The sequence below is a fragment of the Magallana gigas genome, chromosome 1, assembly GCF_963853765.1.
Source record: "Magallana gigas chromosome 1, xbMagGiga1.1, whole genome shotgun sequence".
Taxonomy (NCBI): domain Eukaryota; kingdom Metazoa; phylum Mollusca; class Bivalvia; order Ostreida; family Ostreidae; genus Magallana; species Magallana gigas.
Genome location: NC_088853.1, coordinates 60,220,816 through 60,248,658, shown reverse-complemented (window position 1 = coordinate 60,248,658; position 27,843 = coordinate 60,220,816). Strand labels below are relative to the sequence as shown.

At 33.7% G+C, this 27,843-nt stretch overlaps 1 protein-coding gene and 1 long non-coding RNA gene across 8 annotated transcripts; both read left to right on the top strand.

The window, feature by feature from the left end:
* The first annotated feature begins 6,253 nt into the window (after positions 1 to 6,253).
* LOC136273719 (uncharacterized) lies at positions 6,254 to 18,248 on the top strand. 7 transcript variants are annotated; one of them, XR_010711956.1, is made up of 14 exons: positions 6,254 to 6,841; positions 7,067 to 7,175; positions 8,069 to 8,171; positions 8,995 to 9,141; positions 9,403 to 9,613; positions 10,487 to 11,197; positions 11,560 to 11,652; positions 12,641 to 12,707; positions 13,207 to 13,278; positions 13,513 to 13,587; positions 14,321 to 14,378; positions 14,910 to 15,044; positions 15,307 to 15,390; positions 17,148 to 18,248. It is a non-coding gene; the product is annotated as an uncharacterized lncRNA (long non-coding RNA). The 7 variants fall into 7 exon arrangements; XR_010711948.1 differs by having other exon boundaries at positions 7,057 to 7,175; positions 13,513 to 13,605; XR_010711946.1 differs by having other exon boundaries at positions 6,255 to 6,841; positions 7,057 to 7,175.
* Positions 18,249 to 25,132: 6,884 nt separating this feature from the next.
* LOC117686054 (uncharacterized) lies at positions 25,133 to 26,275 on the top strand. The gene is made up of 4 exons (XM_034460721.2): positions 25,133 to 25,353; positions 25,471 to 25,548; positions 25,732 to 25,824; positions 26,074 to 26,275. The coding sequence occupies exons 1-4, from the start codon at positions 25,229 to 25,231 to the stop codon at positions 26,273 to 26,275; spliced, it is 498 nt and encodes a 165-aa protein (XP_034316612.1). The 5' UTR covers positions 25,133 to 25,228.
* Positions 26,276 to 27,843: the final 1,568 nt, after the last annotated feature.

Below are 27,843 nucleotides of genomic sequence, written 5' to 3'. Positions count from 1 at the left end.
GAAGGACTGTGTCTCCCTGCCATGCCAAACACCAGAGAAGAACTACAAAGCTGTCTGGCGTGGATTTGTAAAAGTATGGATCAACTTGGCAGGGCAAGGGAGATCGCGAAGAGGAGAACTACATCGTGAGAGAGAGGCTAGGAGGTTGCTGGAAAAACGAAACAGGGAACATACTAGAGAAGGAACTACAGATGCTGAAGGAGAGGGACGCCCTTTTTCTTGAGGAATAGACTTTAGTGAAAGGACTTTACGTGAAGTGAACACTCTATTGATTACTAATTGATAATGCTGTTTCTATTGTAATTGTATGTTAACATGTTGATATTTATTGTAATTTAATATTGTTTTTGGAATCCACATTAGATCTTAAGGGAGGTGGAGTATGATGGTTTTTCCTTATTTTTATTTTAGAGTTATTTCCCTTTAACCCGACCGGGCGTAGTATGCGCGTGCCGGGACTGTAAAGCCCGACCGGTCGGGGTCTTTTTTAGTCAGTCTTTAACTATATTATATCAGATACAGACGCACTTTCGGGGATAGGGGCTTTTCATATTCATCTGATAAAAACGGTAAATATCCCACTCCCTTGAATTTTTATATGATACTGTTTCATACCTTTTACGTTAATATTTGTTTATGTCTGTTATTTATTACAGAATATAATTTCTAAACACTGATTATATATTAGTCATCCTTTTGAATTCAAATCACATACATATGTACGGGACTTAACCCCTAGACGGTCCCGTTACACATGTTTAATTAACTAACCCACGTATACTTCTTAAAAAATTACATCGAAATGTATATTTCAAAAAATGGTTAAATGTTGTTTATATCTTTGCTCACTAACTTTTAAAAAGAATGCATTCAATGTAGAACACATTTTGAATATAGAATTGATTTGTGGGTATATATTTCCTGAAAACTCAAAAATAAGTGTCTGCTGTTAACTGCCCTACCAAAACTTCATCTTTAAGTCTGTTGAAGTAAATGTTTGCCCATGTACATACATGCAACAAATTTACAACCTGTTAATTATGGGGACTTCAATCTAGATTTCCTTCACGTATAAATGTTGCCCAGTCAATTAGCTATATATTCCATTAACCAGTCAACCATGCAACTACAAACTATTATACAGTCTAAGATCATGATTATACAAATATTAAGAGTTAAATAAGTATCTCTGGAGTTTTGGAATCATAATTTTCTTATCATAGGCCTGTCTTTATTGCTTTACAATGAATTTTGCAAAAAAAAATAATGAACTGAATCCGTTGTGGATGAAAACTCTGAAAGACGTGTTTGACGATGGTAGAGCATCATGTGCACCCTACACTAAAAGTGCAAATTTGTGGCATTGGGAAAATAAACAACTACAGAAATGCTAATGGAGAGCAAAGGCAGTCAATGACTGTTGATTTGCCTACCATACACTGCCTACAAAGGGGTATCTTGTTCGATGTTTCCAAGGCCAATGTTCTCAGTTATGGAGGGACTTTCATGTTAATTAACGTCATCCTCAAGAAGGACTTGAATACCATTGTGATGACTACTCGGTCGAAAGTACTCAAGACGTGGCCCGTTCTAACAAGAAATACAGGAGTACTTCCTGAAACAACTACTTCTATTGGCGCGTTCATTTGAAATTAGTGATGAACAGGCCACTGGTATTAAAAAAGAGACTGCGCATGTCAACGCCATGAAAAAAATTACTGGACGAAATTACTGCACGAAAACAAAACCACATCAACCTAACAGAGGAAGAGGCAATTATCACAGAGGAGGATACAGAGGCAACTATCACAGAAGGGGACACAGAAGGAGACACAGAGCAAACTCGGGAAGGGACAAAGAAGAAGAGTGTCGCAATTGTGGAGGATCATACCCTCATCAAGGAAAGTGTCCAGCGAAAGGAAGGCGATGCAATTCCTGTGGAAAGGACGATCATTTTAGTCGCGAGTGTAGATCAAAACCAGTGAAACAAATTCAGATGCGGGAGACTGCTTACATTGAATCTTCCAGTTCAGAAGACGAATACACCTTTCATATCAAGAGACCCAAAGTAAGCACCATTTAGCAACCGAAAACAAAGGTCAAAATCGAAATGCTGGTAGACACAGGTACAACCATAAACATTCTTGATGAATCAAGCTACAGTAAACTAAGAAATTGCCCAGCCGTTAAACCTACAATTACAAAGGTCTTTGCATATGGATATGAAAAACCAGTTAATTTAGTCGGCAGCATTTATACAAACATTTCATCACTCAGTAGACAGACGTCCGTGATAACAGAAGTTTACATTGTGAGGGGCAATTGTGGATCCTTGCTCAGTTACCAAACAGCTGTGGACCAAGATATCACTCCAGTCATCAAGTCGATTACATTAGACCATATTCTTGATGAATACTCAGCCCAATTTGAAGGTATCGGGAAGATAAAAGACCTCCAGCTATATATGTATGCAGATGAAAGTAAAGCACCTGTTGCTCAGCCACACCCGACGCATACCGTTTCATATGAGAAAAAAAGTCGAGGCTGAAATACAGTTATCAAGAGAGAACGACACATCACCCCCACCATAAACGATGTAATACTTGACCTAAACGGCTCATGTGTCTTCTCCAAATTGGACCTCAACTCTGGATATTACCAAGTTGGAACTTGCACCTGAATCACGAAACCTTACAACATTTACTACACATGTGGGACTCAGGAGGTACAAGCGATTAATATTTGGAATCAGTTGTGCAGGCCATCATCAGAGACTGTATAGAAGGCATAGAAGGTGCAAGAAACATTAGCGATGATATCATTGTGTTTGCTAAGACCCAAGAAGAACATGACCGCAGACTCAAGAATGTGCTTCAAAGATTGCGTGAGAAAAACATAACTTTGAACAAGTCAAAATGTGAATTTAACAAAAACTCTGTTGAGTTCTTTGGATACTGCTTCAGTGCAGAAGGTGTGTCAGCTGACCCGAAAAAGATTGATGCCATAAAATCAGCCACAGTTCCACAGAACGCTGGTGTACTCCTTAGTCTTCTCGGATTGGCCAATTATGTATCTCGTTAAATACCGGACTTCGCAACCATTGTGGCTCCATTACGCATTCTTACCTACCAAAACACAGCATGGCAGTGGGGCAAGAAGGAGCAATCTGCATTTAAAGAACTCAAGGAGAAAATCAGCAGTGAAGTAATGGCATACTTCAACCCAGTAAAGAGTACCAAGATACTCGTTGACGCAAGCCCAGTGCGACTAGGCGCTGTTCTGACTCAGGAAGGAAAAATCATATCATATGCAAGCAAGGGGCTATCAGATGTGGAAAAGAGGTAAGGAAGCGTTGGCCATAGTATGGGGAAATGGGTTCATACTGACCACAAAGCATTAGAGATAATATTCATTAGATATAATATTCAACAACCCTGCATTCGATCATACTTCGTCAACCGTGACAAACTTACCATCGCTCCTACTGAATACGGAAGCATTCTACTCTTCGGAAACCGTCTCGTCATAGAAGAACACCTACAGAAGACAGCTGTATAACTTGCGCACGAGGGTCACCAAGGAGACACAGCAACTATTACGAGACAAAGTATGGTTTCCTGGAATCAACCAGCTTCTCAGAGATCTGTAAGAAATACATACCCTGTGCTGCTAGTACTCCAATAAAACATCACGAACCACTACAGTTGACAGAAATACTTGATGAATCCTGGTCTCGTGTTTCCGCTGATTTTTGTGGTCCGTTTCCAACAGGAGAGTACCTATTGGTTGTGATAGATGACCATTCAAGATACCCTGTGGTAGAAGTACTGCGATCTACATCTGCCAGATCTGTAATTCCTCTATTTGACAAAATTTTCTCATTGTTTGGAATACCAGCAGAACTGAAAACGGATAATGGCCCACCATTCCAAAGTTTTGAATTCAGACAGTTTGCAGAACAAACAAGATTCAAACACCATATGGTCACATAATTATGGCCGAAGAAGAGTTATCGTTCTTAGCATAGATGTCGCTGTGCAGCTAACTTCCGTAGCTTCTTCTTGGAACGTTTCAAAATATCGTGGTCGCGAGTGACAAATGTGTATTAATTGGATAGATTACGGTTCAGCGTGCTAATTTATATAAGTTTTCAGATAGAAGGATATGTGTGGAAGTGAGAAAAATAGATGACACCAAAGGTATAGCGATTTTTGATATAGTAATCGTTTGAATTTCCCAGGTGGTACCTCAATGTAAACAAACGGGAGTTGCTTACCTTCTCTCTTTATATATATATATATAGGGGAAACGAGTGTGATTATAAAATGCTACCAAGTCGTGATATTTCTTTTATTTTTCGGCTGGAGACATATATAAGGGGTTGTTAATGATTATTAATAAAAGAAATAAAAAAAATGTAGAAAAAAGGGGGGGGGGAGGTAGTGCACGGTCCAGTCCACAAGCACCTGTGCATTCAAAAAGTGAAATCAAAAACATCTGATATACGCTCAAACTAATATGCACCGCGGTGCAGATGACAAAAGTGTGTGTATATATATATATATATATATATATATATATATATATATATATATATATATACATATACATATATATAGGCTTTAATTATTATTGAGCTTATTTTTCCAATTGACAATGTCACAGACAGATATAGAGATAGAGAGAGGGGTCCTTTGGAAGCACGTGCAAATCGTTCGGTTCCGTATCGATCTGCAACGTGGTTAGCTTTGGTTTTGAACAATGGGCAAACATCTTTAAGGACATTTGTGTATTGTTGTCTGTATGTCTGTCTGATATAGAGAGAGAGAGAGAGTGTGTGTGTGTTCGGTTTATTCCGTATCGAAATCTAACGCAATATATTTAGAAATATGAAGTAAAATTAAACAAGAAATGCACATATACATTCAGAAAGCTACCAACAATTAAGAAGCATTAAAACTAGTATTAATAAATATGAAGTCTCGCTATGTTTCAAACTTTTATGTTGCTAAAAATAAAATCTCAAACCATTGATGCATACAATACATTATCTCATGTTTCTACACTGTCCGTAATGGCGTCACGAAATCAACTGATTTACCTGAACTGGCGGGACATCCAGGACATCATAGGCCCAGCAGCGCAATGGCCATATGAAATGCGCCGCTTGTTCTGGACAAGCGGTTTGACGCATTTTCAAAGAATTTTGATATGTACATTTTGCTTCGTCAATGGATTAAATCCTTTAGTTTTTTACGAATGTGCCGAGCTTATGAGCTTGACCCTGGACGCGTTTCATATCGGGATGTGATACCAGTATTTCAATATTTAAGAGTTTCAAAAATTTTATGGATCATTGGAAAACCAGACATATGTCAACTGTTCCAATATATGTATATGCGGTGTGCAAACGTCAATTTAAGACGATATCTTGCATTAAGAGACACCCCCCCCCCCCCCATGATGATGACTTTCTGAGCTTCCTGTCTTGTGTGCGCGTCCGGAACGAAAACTTTATCTATCCAAAAGGAAAATATCCTCTGAGGAAATACGACACATAGAGAGGATTCATGAACGCGAGGAAACTGCGAAAAGAAAGAATGGTATAAATTGATACATCCAACAGTATGGATACATCCAACAGTACTGACTTGCAACATGCTCAACGAGAAAACTTGAGTGATTTGAGAACTGTGGAGAGAATGGTTTTAAGAAGAGTTCAGAAGTTGCCTTTGCACATGAAACGGGAAAACCTTCCTAATCTGAAAAGCATCACAATAGAAAAATCACCTAAGATAACTTGCACCACCTTAAAAGACTGGAATTTGGATATAAACATAACGATAACATTTAACAGGAAAAGATGTGGACAAAGCTCGGTAAATACAATGTCTTATGTACACAATAAAAAAAACCTAATGTTATCTAACGAAATCAAGCGGGATAACTCCTGAATTCTTAAAAAAAAATATTAAGAAACAACAATTATTTTGATAATGATACGTTTAAATATGATTATAATGATGTGTATTATATTCTATTAGGAATCAACAACTTTATCTTCTTCCACAGAGACCAAACATCCCCAAAACAACCATGCCGCATAGTACTACCACAACTGATAGTAATGGAACAACAGAATTAACTACATCCACTAGTTCTACCATCTATCCAATGTTTGACGCAACCATATTGCAGTCTGGTAAGTTTTAAAACAAAACAAGTTATATATATATATATATATATATATATATATATATATATATATATATATATATATATATATATACCTGACTTATGCATTTGGTAGACCGATTGTATTATTTTATCTTTATTAGGGAGACCAGTAGATTAGGGAGACATATTTTGGTCTCCGTATTATTTTGACCTTGTCTAAAATGTAATTGGCTTATCTTTAAATGAATGAACGGTGTGTCTTTGCCTAAAATGCATCAATGTGTCTATTATTTGACATCCAATAGTTGCCTTTTGTCTATATTTTTTCGTAAAAAGGAATTCAATCTGCCTCCATCGTATAATTCGCAATGACTATTTTTCTGCATTTAGGAGACCAACGAAAACTTGCAATATTGCAAAAAATCTAACATATATAATTTGTTTAGCCTTTAATTATTCTAAATGAACTTGTTTTCAAAATACTTTTTCACTTTTTATGTATAAAGCCTAACTAGAAAAAAAGTCGTTAATTTCTTGACCATGTTTGAACATTTGGCAAGTGCTCTCCGCCATTTGTTCCGAGTACTCTCGGAACGTCTCGGGTTAAAACAATGGACCTTTTAACGCCAGCGTGTTGCCTTTTAGGAATCAAAGCCATTTTATGGTAAGTACTTTTGATAATCCTACTACAATTGAACAAAGTAATGTTTTTATGAAGTTTTTTTTTTTAAATATTCAAATAAAATAGGGCGATAATGTGTGCAACTTGACTATTTTACACCAATTGTTGATTAATCTTCGAGGACATTCGAAACGAAGTTAACAATAAAAGCATGATTTTCATTTCCACTGTACGTTTGATGTAATTTGTAATTCAAGGATTTATCAGTACCTTCTCCAGAGCAAAAGTCGTCCCCATTCCCAATTGGAAATAAGTTCACTTCAGCAGCTGTCCAAATTATGATCCCAATTAGTATAGCAGTATTTTTCCCCAACTGGTAAATAGTTCTTATGTTTATTTCTTATCAAAAAATACTTCGTAAAATAACCAGAATGTCCATAAATGTTCAGTATTAACAAATGATTAAACCAATTTAGCAAAACTGCAGTCATAAAAGTTTCCAAACACGCTGTAAACATCGCCAACTTTTAATCCGATTTTCCTCTGTTTTTCTAAAACATCGTTATTTTGTGGTATACAGTACAGTACTGTAAATGGTACATGTTTTTTTTTACAGACACTAGACTGATATAAAAGTAAAAGGTAAATGTTATGAAATATTTCAAACAGAAAAATACATTCTCAATTTAAAAGGAGATGTTGATAAATTCTTAATAATGTAATACTTTTATGACCAGTGTTGAAGGTGTTTATTTCAGGGAAAAAGACTTGTTCTAATAACTAAATATAGGAATATTATACATATATCTATATTGTGAAGTTAATTAGATTCTATTCAATTAAAGTCTAGCTCTTTGATTTTCCATTATGATAATAAATTCAGAAATCATGATGTATGCAACATATGATTTCTCCCAACTGCATGAAATTGTCGATACAATTTTCCCAATTCCAAAAAAATTGGCATTTTCAAAATAAAAAAAGGCTGAAAAATCCCTGTAATTATATAGCTAGTTTATTGAAAATGAACAGAAAAGTTAACCGAAGAATGTCGCTTTATGTAAATAGATCGACATGAAGAATTTTCTATATTACAGTTATATGTACCAGTAATATTGTTTTAAATTAATTATGTACGTAATGTAGATATATGTACATGTACCCCTTGTTACCTAAATGAATTAAAAGCAAATTAAGATCAGTTGCTCTTTTTCACTTGTATAGTGGAAAGATAGCCGACTATTCTATGTACGAATTGACTTATTATAGGTAAGATAGTCAGGCCTCCATGTTTACAACCGGGATGCTCACCCCACATTTACAAATGTGACATCATAGTATCACTCTCGTTTGGCTTTTCGGATATTATCAGGTTTGTAAAATTTTTGGCTTTTGATGATTAATAATAATGTAAACAATGTGTCTGCAGATTCCCGTTGGGCTGAGTGTGATCTGTTGACCAGGCAAAACATGTATGTCTTGATTACACAGCGTTGTGCACAATGTGCTCTCAAGAACATTCAATCCAGAAGCATGACCAATGTAGCAACACTTTTAAAACTACTTTTTGATACTTGTATTAATTTTAATGTTTATGCGCACCCGGGGCGCCCTTCCCCCTGTAATTGTTGATTTATTAGAATAACATGACATGTTTCATACATGATAGCATTAGAAATGGTCGATGGTTGTAAATATGTTGTTGTTTACCAGTTTAATGTATGTTCTCACTAGAACATGCACATATGATATATGGTAGACTATTATCACATTCAACTCTCTCTCTCTCTCTCTCTCTCTCTCTCTCTCTCTCTCTACAGCAGCGATTCATCTTGTGACCTTTAAAAATCATGCACCTGCACTCTTGCGAGTATACAAAATGTTGTAAAATTTTCGTACTATATATTGTTCGTGCATTGCACTGCGATGATTTGGATCGCATTCAGTCGCGTCTGAATAGTGTGCATGTCCACAATTTTTAAGGAGACTTGATGCAAGCACTAAAATGCATGCAACAAATGCGAGACCTCATGCAATATATGAGAGAGCTCGTGCGAATCTAAAACATTCGCAAAGAGTTGTAAAGTGCTCGTACGCCAATTGTGAATGGGGCTTAATGTAGATGTTTATGAATCCAAAAGTTTTCTTTGCATATAAACAATGCTTTCACACAGGTGCTTGTGGTTTTAATGTAGGTTTTGGAGTTATTAGCACAACCAGTCATGTCAGTGGAGATTTTCTCCTGCAGGAGAAACATTAAAAGGACAGGATGGGGAGGAGAGATTGAAGACAAGCACAGAAAACAAAATATTTATCTATAAATATAATGGAAAAGAACTTTGGTAATACGATTTATACATATTTACATGAAGCTGGAGGTATGTAGCTCCTGATGTAAAAAAAAAAATTGAAGCAACGTTTATCCAAATTTTTTTTTCAGACCAGGAGATACAGACCTGCAGTTAAATGTAATATTTTAACATTTATGTATGGCAGTAATGTTTCTAGAAATAACTATAAACAATTCTAATTAAGTCAAGCAAAAATACCAGTAATTATATTTTTCTTATTTAAGGTTTGATTTCTTTTTATGTACACTGTAGTATTGATGCTGTCAGGAGTGAACAACCATACATGTATCTGCCAGTTTGTAAATGATGGCAAGGACGATGCAAACTCCACCATAAACTCACAGTGTTTAATGGAAGGGAATACCTATGATTGTTTGCTAAGAGAGACATTGTGGTTGGGGAAGAGATACTTCATGTATATGACTATGGTTGTGATGGGAAAAGCTTGCGGTGGCGCAGCAAGGTAGGAAAATGGTTGGATTAATTATACACAAAAAATAATTATTAAGAGAGAGTTTAGTGATTTACAATCAGGCTTTGGATATCTTGTTATCTGGCTTTGGTTTTGTTTTTGCATTTTTTCGTACATTGATTTGTTTTAAACTAATCTAAAAAATAGGTTTTTCTCAAGAATTTAAAAAGTATCAGAATAGATAATTTATATGTTTTTAATGAAAAACAAGCCTAAAACTTCTGTTAGTGTTGTTAAATAGGTTAAAAATCGTGATCAATTAATCAGCAGAATTGGTTGTCTCTTGCCATCTGATGATCGGTCAATAATCGAATCGGTAACAAATTATATTAAATTCAATAATATGGGGCACTAAATTTTATGCTATGTATAATCTAAAATATATAAGTGCTATTTTCACTTCCTTTTAAAAGCTTATAAGACTTTTGCTGTATTTTTATTAGGTAGAATGTTACACATCTTTTGAGATTGAAGAAAACCCCCAGCTCACAACAGTTTTCATTTCATTCAATACAGATTAGAAAACAAAATGATAGGTATAATATTAATGTAATAAACCCAGACTGAGTATAATTGATTATAAAATCTAAAATCGATTATGATAAATCGACAACCTTTTCAACTGATCATTGATTGAAATTCAATCATCGTGACAACACTAGCCCCTGTTCATGTACATGTTTTTACCGGTACTAGTTTTGATTGATTTCAGAAAAGGCTGTGATCCTTTTGATTTTGGTAATGGTTTTGTTAGGTTTTATTTCACTTTATTTTGTTTTTAGTTGTTTGATTTTCTTTCAATTTTAACATCATATACGGTTCTTGTGCTGACCTGAATAGATTTATTTTGTTTTCATTATCAAGCACTATTAAATTAAAAGCTTGAAAGAGGTGTCCAGTTGTGCAGTGGACAATGCACCTGCTTATCACCACTGCGACCCAAGTTTAATCCCCATGATCGACAGTTGTTGTATATGATAGGGTACATTGGTCGCCTGCTTGGACACGTGGGTTTTCTCCAGTCACCCCAACTTCTTCCCACATCATGACCCACTCGCGCTAACATCCATGCCAACAAAAAGCTATTAATATAAGTCAGTGTGCATTGTGAATCTGTCACTAATGTGGAGGGTCTCCTTTGCAGAACAAAATTGTTTTATGTTAGATAAATTACAAAATCTGTTTCTGTAGTAAATATGTATATTTTGCAAATTGTTTACAGAATGTACTTCTTGAAAAAATACATTTACATAGAATTATCAGATTTGGTAGGTTAGTTAATTTAAGCATCAATCTGAATTGGAATTAATTTTTCACTGAATATTGGTACAGTCTTGTTTTTGTACCATGGCTGAAAAGTTTGATTTAGTCAGTGGTCTGTTGTCAGATTTATAAAAAAGAAACATCAATTACCAAATGTGGTAAACTAATAATTGATGAATGTTTATGAAAGAAAATTTTCTATATTGTTTTAATTTCTTACAATTCCCTCTGATGTGGATTCTGACCCATTTAGTGTATCAAACTACTCGCCAAGTTCTGATTCTGAATCAGATGAAAATAAGAAGGTTTTGGGTAATGTTGTTATTTAAAGAATAATTTTGCATCTGCAGTCCATTTTTACTTTGCAAAAAATACCTGAAAGAACAAGAGGCTGAGAGCCCAGTCATTTTAATTCAGACTAAAGTAAATCCATTTATATTAACTAGATATACTTTGAAATGTAGTTGTGTATAACAATCTACATGTTGATCTGGTCTCCCTAATGCTGTGATAATGCATTAGATTTACATGATATGAGTGGAATGTACTGGATGTAATATATTTGTAACAGTTATATTTATTTTGTTTAATCATTAGGAATAAAATTTGCAATGATTTAAAAAAGTAAACGTATAAGCTTGTATTTACAATACAATATAATAGTATTTTTACAGAGTCCACCCCAAATTCATTGAGAGCTAGCCGCAACACAATGGATAAACAGGGCATCTTGACCCTCAGAGAAAACAGTGAGCATTTTGAAGCAGGTAAATGAATTAAATTCAATGTTGCAATGTTATTATGTTTTTAAGCAAGAAACATTAATACAGTCAGTTGGGTAGCTAGACCTGAAACGAAGTGCATGCTTAAAATGGCAGGGGGTGTGGGGGCCACCATGAGGCCCCCAGTGGGTCCAGGACAAAGCCCAGGGGGCGAAAGCCCCTGGAAGCTCATGGATTCTGATGATTTTTAACACCAAAAATTAAAGCAGAAATTGAAAGGAATGCTTACTATTTAAGCCTATTTTTAGGCAGTTAAAATTGTTTTGGCTATAGTTTAGGCATAAAATAAAATCACAAAACTTATTAAAAGTTAAAAGAAGAATTTTTTTTTGACATTTGCCTTTGACCCACTCAAAGCTTTTATTCTTTAGTTCATTTTCACATAGTTTATGGTAATGAATATCTCAATAAAGCTGTGATATTCTATCGGGGAAATTTAAAATGTGTAAAACTAAGTTCAACGGCAAAATAAATAGTTGCCTTTTTAGGTACATGCATTGTGTACTGTTTCTTTAATATGGTACTTTAAGACCATATTGTGTGGCTATATTTGGTGCTTAATACGTCTTTGTTTAGCATTGAGTTCGGATAAAGTAGGACCGAGTGACGGAAACGGGCTGATGGAATAACTAAGTATGGACCTTAATACTTGAATTCTTTTTTTATATTTTTTTTTTCTTTATTTATTTTTTTACTGATTTTTCCCCCAAATGATGTGCATGGTAGCTACGCCACTGGCAGTGTACAATTTACTACTCAAGTCTAAGATTGCTCGTGATCTTGGGGCTTGGTCTCCCTAATGCTGTGATAATGCATTTGATTTCCATGATATGAGTGGAATGTAATGGATGTAATATATGTGTTATACTTATAAGTACATGTATAAGTCATTAGGAATAAGTTTTGCAAAGAGATAAAGAAGTAAACTTAGAAGCATGTATTTATGATACAATATATTGGTACTTATTTACAGAGCCCACCCCAGTTTCATTGAGATCTAGCTGCAACACAATGGAAAAACAGGACAGCTTGACCCTAAGGTAAAGCAGTGAGCGGAGGTTGACAATGGTTTTCGAGGGGTGTCAATTTCAATAGATACCCTCCCAAACAGGCACTATTCATTTTATTTTACTGAATGTCTTATTTCTAAAGAAAATTTTACTGCTTTTATTTAGAAATGAAGTAAATTCTACGACAAACCGTACGCTCATAATTTAAGCGCATGTAACAGTTCGTTGTGTTACCAATTGTCAAGTGTGTTGCTAACGCTGAGGGTAATAGAACGGATTACCAACTGCGTCTAAACCAATCAGATTTCAGTATTTAACATTTAACATGAAAGTATAATAAAATTGTTTGTCTGGTCTCCCTAATGCTGTGATAATGCATTAGATTTCCATGATATTAGTGGAATGTAATGGATGTAATATATTTGTTATATTTATTTTTATTAATCATTAGGAATAAACTTAGCAATGATATAAAGAAGTAAACTTAGAGACTTGAAATTGCAATACAATATATTGGTACTTTTTACAGAGTCCACCCCAAATTCATTGAGAAAATGGGACATCTTGACCCACAGAGAAAACACTGAGTATTTTGAACAGGGTAAATGAATTAAACTAAATGTTGCAATGTTATTATGTGATCCTGGGGCTTGGTCTCCTTAATGCTGGGATAATGTATTTGATTTCCATGATATGAGTGGAATGTAATGGATGTACCGGTAATATATTTGTAATATTTATTTTAATTAGTCATAAGGAATAAAATTTGCAATGATTTAAAAAGTAAATGTTGAAGCTTGTATTTACAATACAATATATTAGTACTTTTATACAGAGTCCACCACAGATTTATTGAGAGCTAGCCGCAACGCAATGGAAAAACAGGACATCTTGAACCTCAGAGAAAACAGTGAGCATTTTGAACAAAGTAAATGAATTAAAATCAAAGTTGCAACGTTATTATGTATAACAATTAACATGTTTGTCTGGTCTCCCTAATGCTGTGATAATGCATTTGATTTCCATGATATGAGTGGAATGTAATGGATGTAATAAATTCTCCTATATGTAATAATATTCCTAAATATAAATACACTGTGTTAGAGTAAAATCCCAAGAGATCCGAATATCAACATGGTGTGTAATTTTGAAGCGAGCAAAAAAGTGTTGATTCCTTCAATAATATGAATTAAATATTTAGATGAAAAGTATTTACAGCCTCAGAATGGTTTGTTATGAATAATTTGACTGTTATTTTCAATACAACTTCATTATTTTTCTCAAAAATCGATTCGGAGCGATTCTGCAATTTTCTGCTACATTACGGGTATATGGGAGGCATTCCTGTCAGATTATTATAACTAAGCACAGTGTAGTGAAATTAATAGCATTATTGTAGGCTTAAAGCTTGGTTCTGTAATTGTAAACAATACGGTGCGTCGATGTAGTGAATGTCCGATATCATATGCAATGTCAACCCGTGCACGCACGGGTCAAAGTCTAGTAAGAATAATTAATTTTGACTTGTGAAAGGAAGTAATCATTTTAAGATTGATAAAGCCACAAAAGGGGCAACTGTTTCTTTAAAAGATTTCTTGTTTTAAACTTTATTTATGCAATAACGATCCTTTGATCTTTTGCAGTTCCATACCATTTTTTTCCCTCTCTCAGTTCCTGTGATGAAAGAAGTCAACTTGATAGGTTTGTTTCAATCTATTTTGTGAATGTTTTTCTTGTTTGATAATAGGATAGTCATACATATGTAGCTGCAACAATGTAGCCCTCTCCGATTTTTTATAACTGATGTTTACTCCCCCCCCCCCCCTCCCCCCCCCCAAAAAAAACCAAAAAACAGGAGAGGGCTACATTATTGCAGCTAGGTGTTAGGCTTCTGGCTTTTGAATGACAATGTATAGATGGAGTTATTTCCTTGTGACTTGTGACAGAGGCTGTAGTGCACAATTCCATTTGACTTTCAAGAAATGTTCAGATAGTAATGAAAATGTAAAGTGTTTAATAACATTTGCTGAGTACCACTTTCAATACTGTAAAAGGGATTATTTACATGTAAGGGAAAATTTACACTTAAGCTTAAAACTGGGTAAAATACCCCCACATTTGCATATGGGCAGTGCTTTAATGTGGTAAATCACTGTGTATGTATTTCTTTTTCTTTTTTCTTCCTTAAATAATTTTTGTATTTGTATACATTTTTGAAATTTTATCTAAAAGGGTGAGTGTCGGAGTTACATGTGCACAATCCTAAAGGTCCAAGTACAGCACCTGAATCACATGTGACTGAAGAAGATTTGATGTCCAAACCCTGCGAGAGTGGAAATGCAAATGCATCGGATGTTACACCACAAGGTGATCAGTCTTTTTTTTTTTGTGTGAATCTGTGTGTGGTAGTGGTGGGGGGGGGGGGGGGGGGGTAATAGAAGTCATATTATTGAAATGATAAAAACTTTTCTCAATAATTTTCTTTCTTTCTTTAAGATGACAATGGTACATTGATTTGCATCGTTTAATAATTAAAACCCATCCATAATGTTTTCTCTTTTCATTACGTTTTATGCATGCCTGTCCTTAGTATTTGCAAAGTAAGATATTCATGATATTGTTATTACAGAGTGCTTCTTTGAGATCGAAGATGATAATGGAACTAAAGTTCTTGCAAGCCCAGTTGCAGCCAAGAAGACTAAAAGCAGCTCAGGTGATATATCTTTGTTGCTTGGTCTATCTATCCACAATTTGATGAATTAGCAATTTTTAAGTCACCTGAGTTTATTGCAATCCGTTTTCTTCCGTTATCGTGCATCGTGCCTTAACAATTTTACATTTACATAAATTTAACTTCTTCTTAAAAACTACAGGGCTGATTATTTCCATTTTTGATGTGAGGCATCTCTATGGTGAGAGGAATCTAAATTGTAAAATTCATGGCTCTACTACCCCCGGGGCGCCACATGTGGGGCCAAATTTGCAAAAAAAGAGCCAAATTTTAAAAACTATTTATAATGTCCATGAAGCCCTCTACATAAATTGTGAAATTCATGGCCCCTGGGTCAGGGGTTCAGGCTCTAGAATGGGGCCAGTATGGCCATATAGTATATATGTATTTAATCTTAGAAAATCCTCTTCTCTACCCCATATATATTTGTTAAAACTAAATGCATGATTATGATGTCCATATTGTGAAATTCATGACCCCTGGGTCAGTGGTTCAGGCTCTAGGGTGGGGCCAATATGGCCATATAGTAAAAATGTATTAAATCTTAGAAAATCTTCTTTTCTACTCCCATATAAATATATATATATATATATATATATATATATATATATATATATATATATATCTGGTTATAAAGTCCATGAAGCCCTCTACCAAAATTGTGAAATTTATGACCCCCGGGTCAGGGGTTCAGGCTCTAGGGTGGGGCCAATATGGCCATATAGTAAAATGTTTTAAATCTTAAAAAATCTTCTTCTCTACTCCCACACATGTGGGCAAAAAACTGAATACATGGTTACGATGTCCACTAACTCCTCTACCTAAATTGTAAAATTCATGGCCCCTGGGTCAGGGGTTCAGGACATGAGGGGGGAGGCAATATAGTGTTAATGCATATAATGTTATAACATTTTCTTCTCTATTCTCACACATCTGTATAAAAAACTGACCTATAATTATGTTTACCAGGAAGTCCTCTACTGAAATTTTAATTTTCATGTCCCCTGGAGTATGGGTTTTAACTCTAGGGCAGGGCCAAAATGGATGTATAGGTGTTATTGCATATAATGTTAAAAAATTATCCTTTTTACTCCCACACACCTGAAAGGAAACTGAATTCATGATTTTGTAAACCCGATCTTTTAAGTTTTTTGCCAAAATTGTAGGTTTCACAGTTCTTTTTGAAAGATTTCAGGCAGGGAGGTGGCCGTCATTACTAATTTATAATTTTTCTACTCCAGAATAAAACCCAATTAATTAAATGCATATATGAGACTCCTCGACAAGTTTGTGTATGGGTTATAGGCTACTCAGGTGACCGTTACAGGAATAGAAACAAATTTCTCATGGAGATTTATAATGTGAAATGTTTACATCTTTTCACCATTCGGAACCCACTTGAAATACCTCATACAATTTTTCAATTATGTCATCCAGGCTATTTCATGGCCGATGCAATGCAAAATCCCTATAGGCTTTCTATTTTGGGTTGTGTATTGAAGCCTAAAGCGGTAGAGGGGGCATTTCAAAACAGATAATCTTGACATATAAGTGGATGAATGTAGTTCGAGCATGAATGTATTTATGAAAATCAAAATATTCAGCAAGAAGTAGTGGAAGCAAAAACCATACAGAGTATGGTATGCCTTGAATCTATACATAGGTATTATCCTTTTTACATGAATATGTAACAATATCATAATTCTGATTGTTCATATTATTTTTAAAATCTTTTCAAGGTAAAAGAGAAATCCAGGAGTTTTTGGAAAAACATGAAATGTATTCATTGGAACGGCTTGATGAGAGGACCAAATTTTTGAAGATTAGATCTAAAATCTTCAACGAGAGAAAAACAACAAGACTTAGGACATTTAAAAAATTAAATAAAATGAAATCAATGAAAAAGCAAACATGAATCTCATCATTTTACATATAATGTAACTGTAATGTAACAACAAGACGTAGGGCATGTATGATAATTTATTTTTAGCTCACCGAGACGAAGTTCGGGGGAACTTATGCTATACTGCTGGCGTTGGCGTCCGGACCTGGTAAAAGTTTTTGTTGCAGGTCCTTATCTTAGTTATTTCTTGTCCTATCTTCACCAAACTTGCATGGATGATGCATCTGGACCTTTTTATGAACTTGAAAAACTTGGATGCTGAATCTGGGCAATGAATTTTAGATGCTGGAGGTTAAGGTTTTTGGAACAGGTTAAAGTTTTTGGTGCAGGTGGCCTTTGATAGCAATTTCTAAATTACTACTGATCCAAACTTGCATGGATGATGCATCTTAAGATACTGATGCACCTGAAAGGCTTGTATGCTGAATCTTAGCCATAGGTTTCGGATGCTGGATGAGGTTATGTTTTTTGGAACAGGTCATATATTAAATTTATTTAGTACTATTTCAAACTTGCATAGTTGATTTAACTATAATATAAATGAATTGCAAAGGTAGCTTCAGATGCAGAGCCTGATCTTCATAATCAAGGATGCTAAAAGTATATCTTAGTAATGACTGGTCCTAACTTAACCAAACTTGAATTGATGATGCGTCTTATGATACTGATGCATCTGGCAGGCTTGAATGCCGAATCTGAGTCATAGGTTTTGGATGCTGGATGAGGTTTAGTTATTTTGGAACAGGTCACATGATTTATAGACAATAGCTTGCATAGTTAATTTAACTATAATATAAATGAATCATAGAGGTTGCTTCAGTTTCAGATCCTGATCTCTATTATCAAGGATGTTTAAAAAGAATATCCTACCTCACTCTAACCTGATTGATAGATGTGTTTGTTGTTAAATGATATAACATGATTTATATGATATAGTATTGTCAGATTTGATACACTATTGTTTTATATGATACAATGTTATATCATATATCATATTATAAAAAGTTAGTAGGATATTGTATCAATATTTTTGTGCATTATGATATGATATTGTATCATTATATTGTAATGTAAAGTATTTTTTATTATGATGCAATATTGTATAAAATGATAATGTAATATATACGATTTTATCACATGCTATTGTTTCATATTATATTGCCATATTTAATATGGTATAATATGATACAATATTGTATTGTAATATAAAATATCTTATCACATGATATGATATTGTATGAAATGATATTGGTTTATATAATATATAATTGTATCACATGAAATAGTATTATTTGATATTGGAATATATAATATTGTAACATATGATACGATATTGTATAAAGTGATATTGTATTATATAATATATTACTGTATCACATGATATTGTATCATATGATTTGATACAATGTTGAATCAAGTTATATTGTATCTTATGATACAATATCATATTATGTATCAAATATGATATAATATCATACAATATCATACTTAAGTATACAATATAATATAATGTGTTACAAAATTGTGATGTATTATGTGATATGACATTGTATCATATATTATGATATTGTATTATGTGATCAAATGCAATAATGTATTTAACATGACACTATGTCATATCATATGTTACAATATCATATTGCATCATTATTTATTACAGTATTTTATTTTTATTATTATATGTGTGTATCTTATATTAATATATGAAATGAACATATGATTATTATCCAATTTTTTAACATATGATATAGTAATATGATATTGTTTCGAAACAGTATCCATAGATATCCAAGATCATTAACTATGATTTTCAGGTAATATGATAAAGGTGGTCTCATAAAGGTGATGCTTTATAAAGGTGATGCCTCGTCTCGGTGCTTTGTAATCTGTGATTACCTTTGTTTCTTATAAGGCAAGAAAGTGGCCCCTAAACGTGATATGTATTGCAGACGACATCCTAATGTCTTTATGTTTGAAAATTTTGAATTTTTTTAGCTGCATAATCCTGTTGTCCTTTAATATTTTTTTTGCCATGCATTTGATCAGTCATTTTTGCTCCCAGAGTAACTTTTAAACTTTGTCAATTTCTTACATGTGTACTTATTATCAATGTTATTCATTAACATTTATTAATGAATGGTTCATTCAATACGTGATCTTTGATCACCTTTTTTTATTGTTATATATGAAATATGAAGAATATTAAGTAAATCAATTTTAAAAGCTTTATTTTCTTGAAATGTATGAAATTTGAAATATGAAGGTTGAAAATAGATTATGAATATTTTGATTTCATAAATTTACAGATCCTTACATACATGCTTTTGTTGCACAGAAAAAAATCAAACTGTTGTAATTGAACTGCAAGTTCACCAACATAATGGACATGTTATGTACACTGAATTTTGAATGGAAATGATTGCTCTATTAATAAATTTGAAATGATTAATTGTTTAAACTTTCAAAATTGAACTAATGTTTACACCCTGGTCCATAAATTATAAATGAAATCTATTTGAAATTAGTTTTGATGATTAGTAAAGTTTGTTCATGAACTTGAAATGTTTTTTTTTTTCATTTATTAATGTGAAATTCTAAAACACATTAGGATACATGTAGAATGGATTGAATTGAGAAGATAATCTTCAGTAGGGACGCAAATTTAAAATGCTACATATTTTCCCCATTTTCGCAAATTTCGTGACATGCGAAAAAAAACGGACAGTGAAAATTAAAGGGCTTGCAAATCACGAATGTTATGGTAAAAAAAAGAATGGTCTACCTAAACCCTAATAAAGTAATATTAATAAAAATGTATTATCGGTATCCCATAGCCGCATAAGACAGTAGCAAAATATTAGAGGGACAATATAGTATATTTTTAAGGGCTAATAGAAATGAAAAATTAAAACAGATGTGAGATTATTGCCATTCCACAGACCTCTAAATGACCATCTATGAATATTAAAAGTCCACACCATCAACTATGTGAGATATTAACAAAGCTTACATAAACATGCACATGTACACAGTGACCTTGCATTATATCTTAATTCTATGTTGCGTGGCGATAAAAAATGATAGAGCACTTGCAAATCATGAAAATTATGGGAAAAAAGAATGGTCTACTTAAGCCATAAAAAATATATATGAAAATATATGCACGGTCTCCTTAAGCCTTATGAGAGAGTAACAAAATATTAAGGAGACCATTTTTGCTGTATTTTTTTAAGGACAAGATATATTGAAAAATTAAAACACATGTAAAGTAATTTGAATCTTGAAGACCTCTAAATGACTATCTGCAATAAAAAATATGCACATATAAAAATTTTGTATATTGTCTCCCTAAACTACATTTTAGGGTATGGTCTCCTCAATGCCTAAATCAGATTTATATATATATATATATATATATATATATATTAAGGGATTGTGATTTGAAGATTACGTTTACTCAGGGTTTTAGATTTCAAAAACTATTTTTACAAAGTTCAATATCTGATGTCCAAAGTAGTTTTAAAAACACAAAATAACAGCGCTATTAACAGATATTGATATTGATATTCATGATTTGTTTATCTGAGGAAGATATGCTTCGACAAAGGTAGATTAATATTGAAAACAGAGGAAATTCGGACATTTTTTTTTTTTTTTTTTTTTTTTACATTTTCTTATTGTGCCGATTGAACAGCGGGGGCTTGTTGTCCTGGCTGAGGAGCGGGGGCTTGTTGTGCCAGTTGAACAGCGGGGGCTTGTTGTCCTGGCTGAGGAGCGGGGGCTTGTTGTGCCGGTTGAACAGCGGGGGCTTGTTGTCCTGGCTGAGGAACGGGGGCTTGTTGTGCCGGTTGAACAGCGGGGGCTTGTTGTCCTGGCTGGGGAGCGGGGGCGTGTTGTCCTTGCTGAGCGGCTTGTTGTCTAGGTTGTTGAGGTGTGTCTGTGTCTGCTGAAGTTGTGTATGATGATGGTGACAACAAATGTATATCCGAAATGTTAAGTTCCGGGCAGCAGCGATTTATCAAAAACTTTACAAGTTTCCTCAGCCCAAAAAATATGATTAATAATGTAACTGCAACTGCCCAAGCCAGAAATCCTAAATAAAAAAAATAGAGTAGATATACATGCATGAACTATCAACAGAGTATTTAAATTCTAGCACAATTTAAGTAATTTATACTTCCGTACATTTATAAAGCGAGTTTTTCCTAATTTTTTCGTTGATCTAATTTTGTATAATCCTTAATTGTTTCTTTTAAAACAAACACATTGTTAACAAATGCTTTTTTTTTTTACACCATATTGAAATAATATGACTAATACCAGTTCCCACATCACTTAGTGATTGTTGAATTCTGTGCCAACTTGTGGGGGGCTCAAATGTAGCTCTATATCCCTCAGCAACAGATGTAGGTTCCTCGGCTACAGATGTAGGTCCCTTGGTTACAGATGTAGGTCCCTCAGTTACAGATGTAGGTCCTTCAGCTACAGATGTAGGTCCCTCAGCTACAAGTTAAGTTGGTAGATTTTCAGTAGCGTTGTCATTACTATTGTGGGAAGAGGTTTTATATATGAAAGAGAAAATATGTCATCTTTTGATTTGTTCGAATATTTATACTTCTGTACATTTTATAAAGCGAGTTTTTCCTAATTTTTTCGTTGATCTATTTTTTGTATAATCCTTGTTTCTTTTAAAACAAACACATTGTTAACAATTGCTTTTTTACCATATTGAAATAATATGACTAATACCAGTTCCCACATCACTGAGTGACAATTGAATTCTGTGCCAAAATGTGGGGGCTCGTCTTTCGGCTACAGATGTAGGTCCCTCGGCTACAGATGTAGGTCCTTCAGTTACAGATGTAGGTCCCTCAGTTACAGATGTAGGTGCCTCAGTTACAGATGATTCCTTGTGATATACTTTAAATGTGAAGTAAAATAAAAATTTAAAAAATAATTGATACAAACATTTTCCTCAGACCACTTAAAAATCGAGTTTTACGGACACAGCCTTTTTAGTCCAAAATTCCTGTAGGAGCTGGCACGATAAAGAACCCCTTTTGATAAATATTCTTTAAAACAGAAGCACTACTCTAAGTTCCTATATGTAGATTTGAGGATTTACATTAAAAGAAATCTGAATAGCAATTGAATAAACTCATTTTTCCTAACCTTTGTATTTGTGCATTAAAACCAGAAAATGTTGTTATTTTTAATTTCTACTGTACTGCTATAGCTGTCCGATGCTTGGTAAATATTGTCCGATCCATGGTGAAATAGTTCAACACCTCAATAATTTGCTTTATTTTCTACATTTTTAACAATTTTACAAATTTTTCTCCAATATTTAAGCAAGGGGAAAACCTGTAACTTTTAAAACAAGTTTTATTTATATTTGGATGATATTTTATTCGCGAACAAAGGGAAAAATCCAAAGGTGTCCGATGCATGGTGAAATCACCCTATAGTTTATGTATACACAGTAGATATTTACCCCCAGGCTACTCTATATAGCTACATTAACCATACACAGAAAAAATATCTTTGTGAAACGGATTGGGGCTAATGTACTTATAAAATATACATTGTTCTTTTAATATTTAAAGGAAGGTATTCACGCGTTTTCTTACAAAATTGCGTGAAATACATGACATGTACAAGGCAAATTGAATCACAGAATTACAGAAACTGTAACTACCGGAAATATATTTTTAAAAAAAGAACGACTTGTGAGATGACCCCTCCCCTTCTTTTTATCATTTACTACATAAACACATTCCATAGTAAAGATACAACGATTTGATTGGCTGATTAAATCACGTGTTCTAATTTTTCTCACGATAATTTTAAAGTCTACGAATCGTTCCCTATAAGCCCCCTCCTTTTAAAAATCACTCAAAATTACCAGACCAGTCCATATTAAGACAATTAACGACTTACAGGTCATAAATGAGAAATTAAAGGGTCAAAACATTTTAATTTGAACCACCCCCCCTTACCCATATTCCGCAATGTATAGATATGTACATAATTTACTTACCGAATTCATGATCATGGCATTGAGTTCCATGTTTGCTCCGCACTACTGGAAACGGCGCCTTTCCGTTGACGACAATGGTTACATCGCACTTTGCAACCCGAATTTCGCGTATCTGGACATTGACATCGACGGCAACACAGTTGCTTTGTACGTAGAGAGCGCAATTGACCAAACCATGACTGGACGGACATCTCGGACATCTAGTTTCAACACATGTGTAGAACTCAATAATGACAATGAATATTATGCATATCAGCCTAGCTGCTGCATGTGATGTTCGCTTCCCTCCTTCCATCTTAACATCAACGGCGCGAATTCTGCACGGACTTTTCAACGTCATCATCATCATGTGACCTTTAGGCCACCCTGATTTCGCGCGATTTGTCTAATAACGCCCTTATAAGCATTTTAACTGATTACAAATCAAAATAAGGGAAACAGATACTGAGGGAACTAAAAACAATGGTTCTCGTATGTAGGGATAATTATATTTATTTAGTGTTGAAAGAGTTTCAAAGCATTTGTGTGTTAAACAATCTCACACATTTACATGCGAGACAGTGACTATAATTTTTTTAATTACTGAGGCCCTGTGAATTATACAATTACTATATTATAAGCCTTAATTTGTTATTTTCCTTTACAAGTATGCGTTTACATACACGAATAAGTCAGGTTTCTTGCATGTGTAGGTTTCTTGCATTTATCAAAGGTAAATTTTAAATATCGACTAAATGCGCTACAGTGTTGAAAGCTTTCTTGTAGGTTTATCAGTAAAATAGAAAAAAAATATTTGTTCACAACAAACTATTTGGAAGTAATTTCATTGTCACTTAATATCGGTGGGTATAAATAATTTACAGCGGATTTTTTTTTCTGGGGGGGGGGGGGTCAAATATCACCCTTTAATGTAGTGTACATGTACATTCTCTCACGTCATAAAACAAAAATCAAATAAATTTTTAAGTAATGATAATTATCCTACATGCAGTTGATTTCTTCTTTTTTTTCAAATTAAAGCAATATTAATGGTTATTTAAACTTTACTGTAAAAAAAAAAAGACTAAATATGATAGACATTCTCTTAAATAGTTGAATAAAGATGCTACATTGGATTGAAACGAGGTAACTTAAATTGCTTTTTTTTTTAAACTTACAATACCCGTGTTTACAGGTGTAGAAAAAATAGAGCAACTATGAATTAATTAACACAATATCACTTAATCAGAGACCCTAGGGTAATGCGCAGATCACTCCTGTCCCGTGTGTCGCGCAGATATGTCACGACACAGCGGTGTTTTTAAAAAGGGAATATAATTCAGTTAATGGGGTAGAGCATCTACGTCATTATCGTGATGTACTTTTTCTTTGACCCGTCAAATCCTTTAACTCGTACCCACGAAGAAAGCGCTGATTGGGGTGGTAAACATTCCCAACCCGCTTAATTTTTTTGTTTTATTTCCTCATTACCTCACCGAATTTCTCATTCAAGACATATAAATACAACGGAGTTTTGCTTAACGTTATTATCTTGAGAAAATGGCTGAAGAATATCTACAGTTTCTGTAAGTAATTTTTTTAGATAATCGTTTCAAAATTAAATAAAGCTAGTGAAATAATAACTTATCAAATTTTAAGAGAACAAATTTTGGTATACTAACTTTTAAAGGAATCTGTTCATAATTTTTCTCTCACTTCATAACACAAAAATCAAATAAATTTTTAAGTAATGTTCATTTTCCCTTATCCTACAGTTGTTTTATTTTTTTTTTCAAATTAAAGCAATATTAATGGTTATTTAAACTTTACTGAAAAAGGTCTAAATTTGATATATCTATAAGTTTTTTTAATATAATAAACTTGTCATCAAATCATTTATGGGTTGCACACAAACTTTCTATATTGACAGCGAAGCGACTAGCTCAGCAAAATCGTTTGACGAGTTCGAACAAATTTGGATGAAAATGGGGGATGAGTTAGAAATGGAGGGCCTGGCAAAGCGGTGAGTTGAACAGATTTTGATAGAGTTATCTTTCTTTGGCTTGATTTTAATATGTCTACTTTCATACAAATATTAATGTGTTAAGTGGAATCAGAAAGTGTGTTATATTTTTTAAAGGCCTTCCACTCCTACCCCAGAAAGTAAGAAAAATCAGAAAGCAGAAACCGACAGTACATCACACGTCCCTTTTGAAGGGTACGTATTAGAATAATATTTTTCTCGATCATCGTAGCACTACTTGTAGTATTTAAAAATGAATAAGTTTCGATCAAACTCATCAGAGTAAATGGATTATTATATGTCATTTTAATGTAATTTCAAAAGTATTGTCGTGTCTTAGGATTCAGTAATAAATTTTTGACACTTGATTTATCCCAGCTATTCCCCAGCTCACGACTCCAACAGTCTGTCCAACTGGTCGGAATGCCAGTTCAACGCCAAAGTGGAGGACTCAATATTAACAAACTTAAGGTGATGATTATAAACACTTTAATTTGTTAATGATATTTTATATTCGTTATTGAACTATTTTTTAATGCTTAATCACCTCAATTCGATCAGTAGCAATATTGAATTATAATATTTTTTATTATAATTAATGTTAATTTATTTACGAAGGTTAAATATGAGTTCTTAAGAATTGCAAATCAATATCACGGAATGTGAGATGTACATTAATTGAACACTCTGTAAGGTATATTTTTCATATTTCATCAACAGGCGAACAAACCCGGGAAAAATTCGTAAACTTGAGAAAAGAATGAGAGAACCAGAATTTAAACCACAGTTTGACCTTTTAAGAACCCTATTGACTAGGGTGATGTCTGATTGTGAACAAATTCAAATTATCTTCAACTTTGTTGAAGATAAACTGAACAAAGTAGACAACCACACTAAAAGGGTTAAGTTCACAACTCTTTAGTTTTTGATTGTTAGTGTACTGTTTACTGTTATATATTCTCGGTGAACGATTTTCGATAACAACTTGTGACTTGCACTTTGTCATGATGTTTATGCATACTAAGCCATTTAAATTTGTACATGTATAGCATCACATTTTGTATTGTTTTGTAATCAATGACATTCTTCTGGACACTTGTATTATGTGTATGATCAGTGACACTGAGAACATTATGTACATCGGTCATATATATAACTGTTTAAAACACATTAATTATATTATTATAAAAAAAGATAATGTTTAAATTGTATATTTATGTATATTGAAATACCCCCGGGACCCTTGATTGAGAAATAAAATATCTTGTATCTTGTACTATCTCTGTTGTCTCTGGGTCTCCTGATAACAAAAAGATATAGAGAATCTCAAAACTTTGTAAAAAGTATAACGATAGTTTACTTACTGTAAAAGGTTGAGGAATGGTGCTACCTCTGATGCAAAAAACAAAAGTGAAGTGAAGGAATGCTTCAAATTTTGCACCTTTTATACTGAATATTAAAGGACTGGCCCTACGAAAAACTGCGTTATAAAACCATGCCTGGAAACAATATTTTGGTAATTCTAACTTTAGCAATACTTTACACTGTTGCTGTGGTTACAGATGACTAAGGTGACCCTAATAGTAGATATTAATAGTAGATATTTATGGTATTATCCTTCAACGGTTGCTATGCGAACTAAGGTGACCCTGATAGTATATATTTATAGTATCATTCTTCAATTGTTGCTATGCTAAGTCCTTGACTGTAGACTACCCCCTGACTGTAGACTACCCCCTGGGGAAAACCATGACGTCATCCCTGGGGAAAACCCATGACGTCATCCTGACTGCAGAGTGAATCCTGACTGCAGAGTGACTGCACTCTGTCCCCCTTACTACTATTATCATCTTATTGATTACCATCAATGTAAATTCATTTACAAAACGGTTCTGAAAAAATGTGATTGAATTACTTTTGCTAAATTCTATGTTATAAAAGGTGTGTGTTATTAAAACTCGCAAAAGAATTATCACCAAATGTGGGATATAAATAAATTTAATGTCGAATCTGACATTCTGTAACTAAAGTTGATTCTGTTTCATTAACATGCGAACAAATCCGGACAAGATGCTCAAATTGGAAAAAAGGATGAAGGAATAAAGCAAGCAGGATGTCTTGCTAGAACAAGTCAACGTCTTAAAAACCCTCCTGGCCAGAGTGACAGTAGATTGCGAGCAAATGAAAAATATCATAAACTTTTTAGAAGACAAAGTAGATAACAGTACCTCGGCTAAAAGGGTCAAGTTTACAACGCTATAGTTGAAGCCCGTGTGTATCCGTGAATCCAACAATACCATCCTGAGCTCGCGATGATTGTGAAAAGATCAAAATAATAACTGACTTAGTAAAGTTTGTGTAACAACTTTTTTTTCTTAATTTGTTGTAGATCATTTTTATGTTCAGTTTGATAAGTATTTTTGTCTGCTTAAAAATGTCTTAACTTTATCTATTTTTATGATGCTATATTTGTGATGTGTAAATTGGAGA

Bases quoted from the DNA above. Each gene is read 5' to 3' on its own strand.
- LOC117686054 (XM_034460721.2), top strand. From the start codon at position 25,229: ATGGGTTGCACACAAACTTTCTATATTGACAGCGAAGCGACTAGCTCA. The intron at 25,549-25,731 runs GTACGTATTAGA...GATTTATCCCAG, and splicing joins TCACACGTCCCTTTTGAAGG to CTATTCCCCAGCTCACGACT. The intron at 25,825-26,073 runs GTGATGATTATA...TTTCATCAACAG, and splicing joins TCAATATTAACAAACTTAAG to GCGAACAAACCCGGGAAAAA.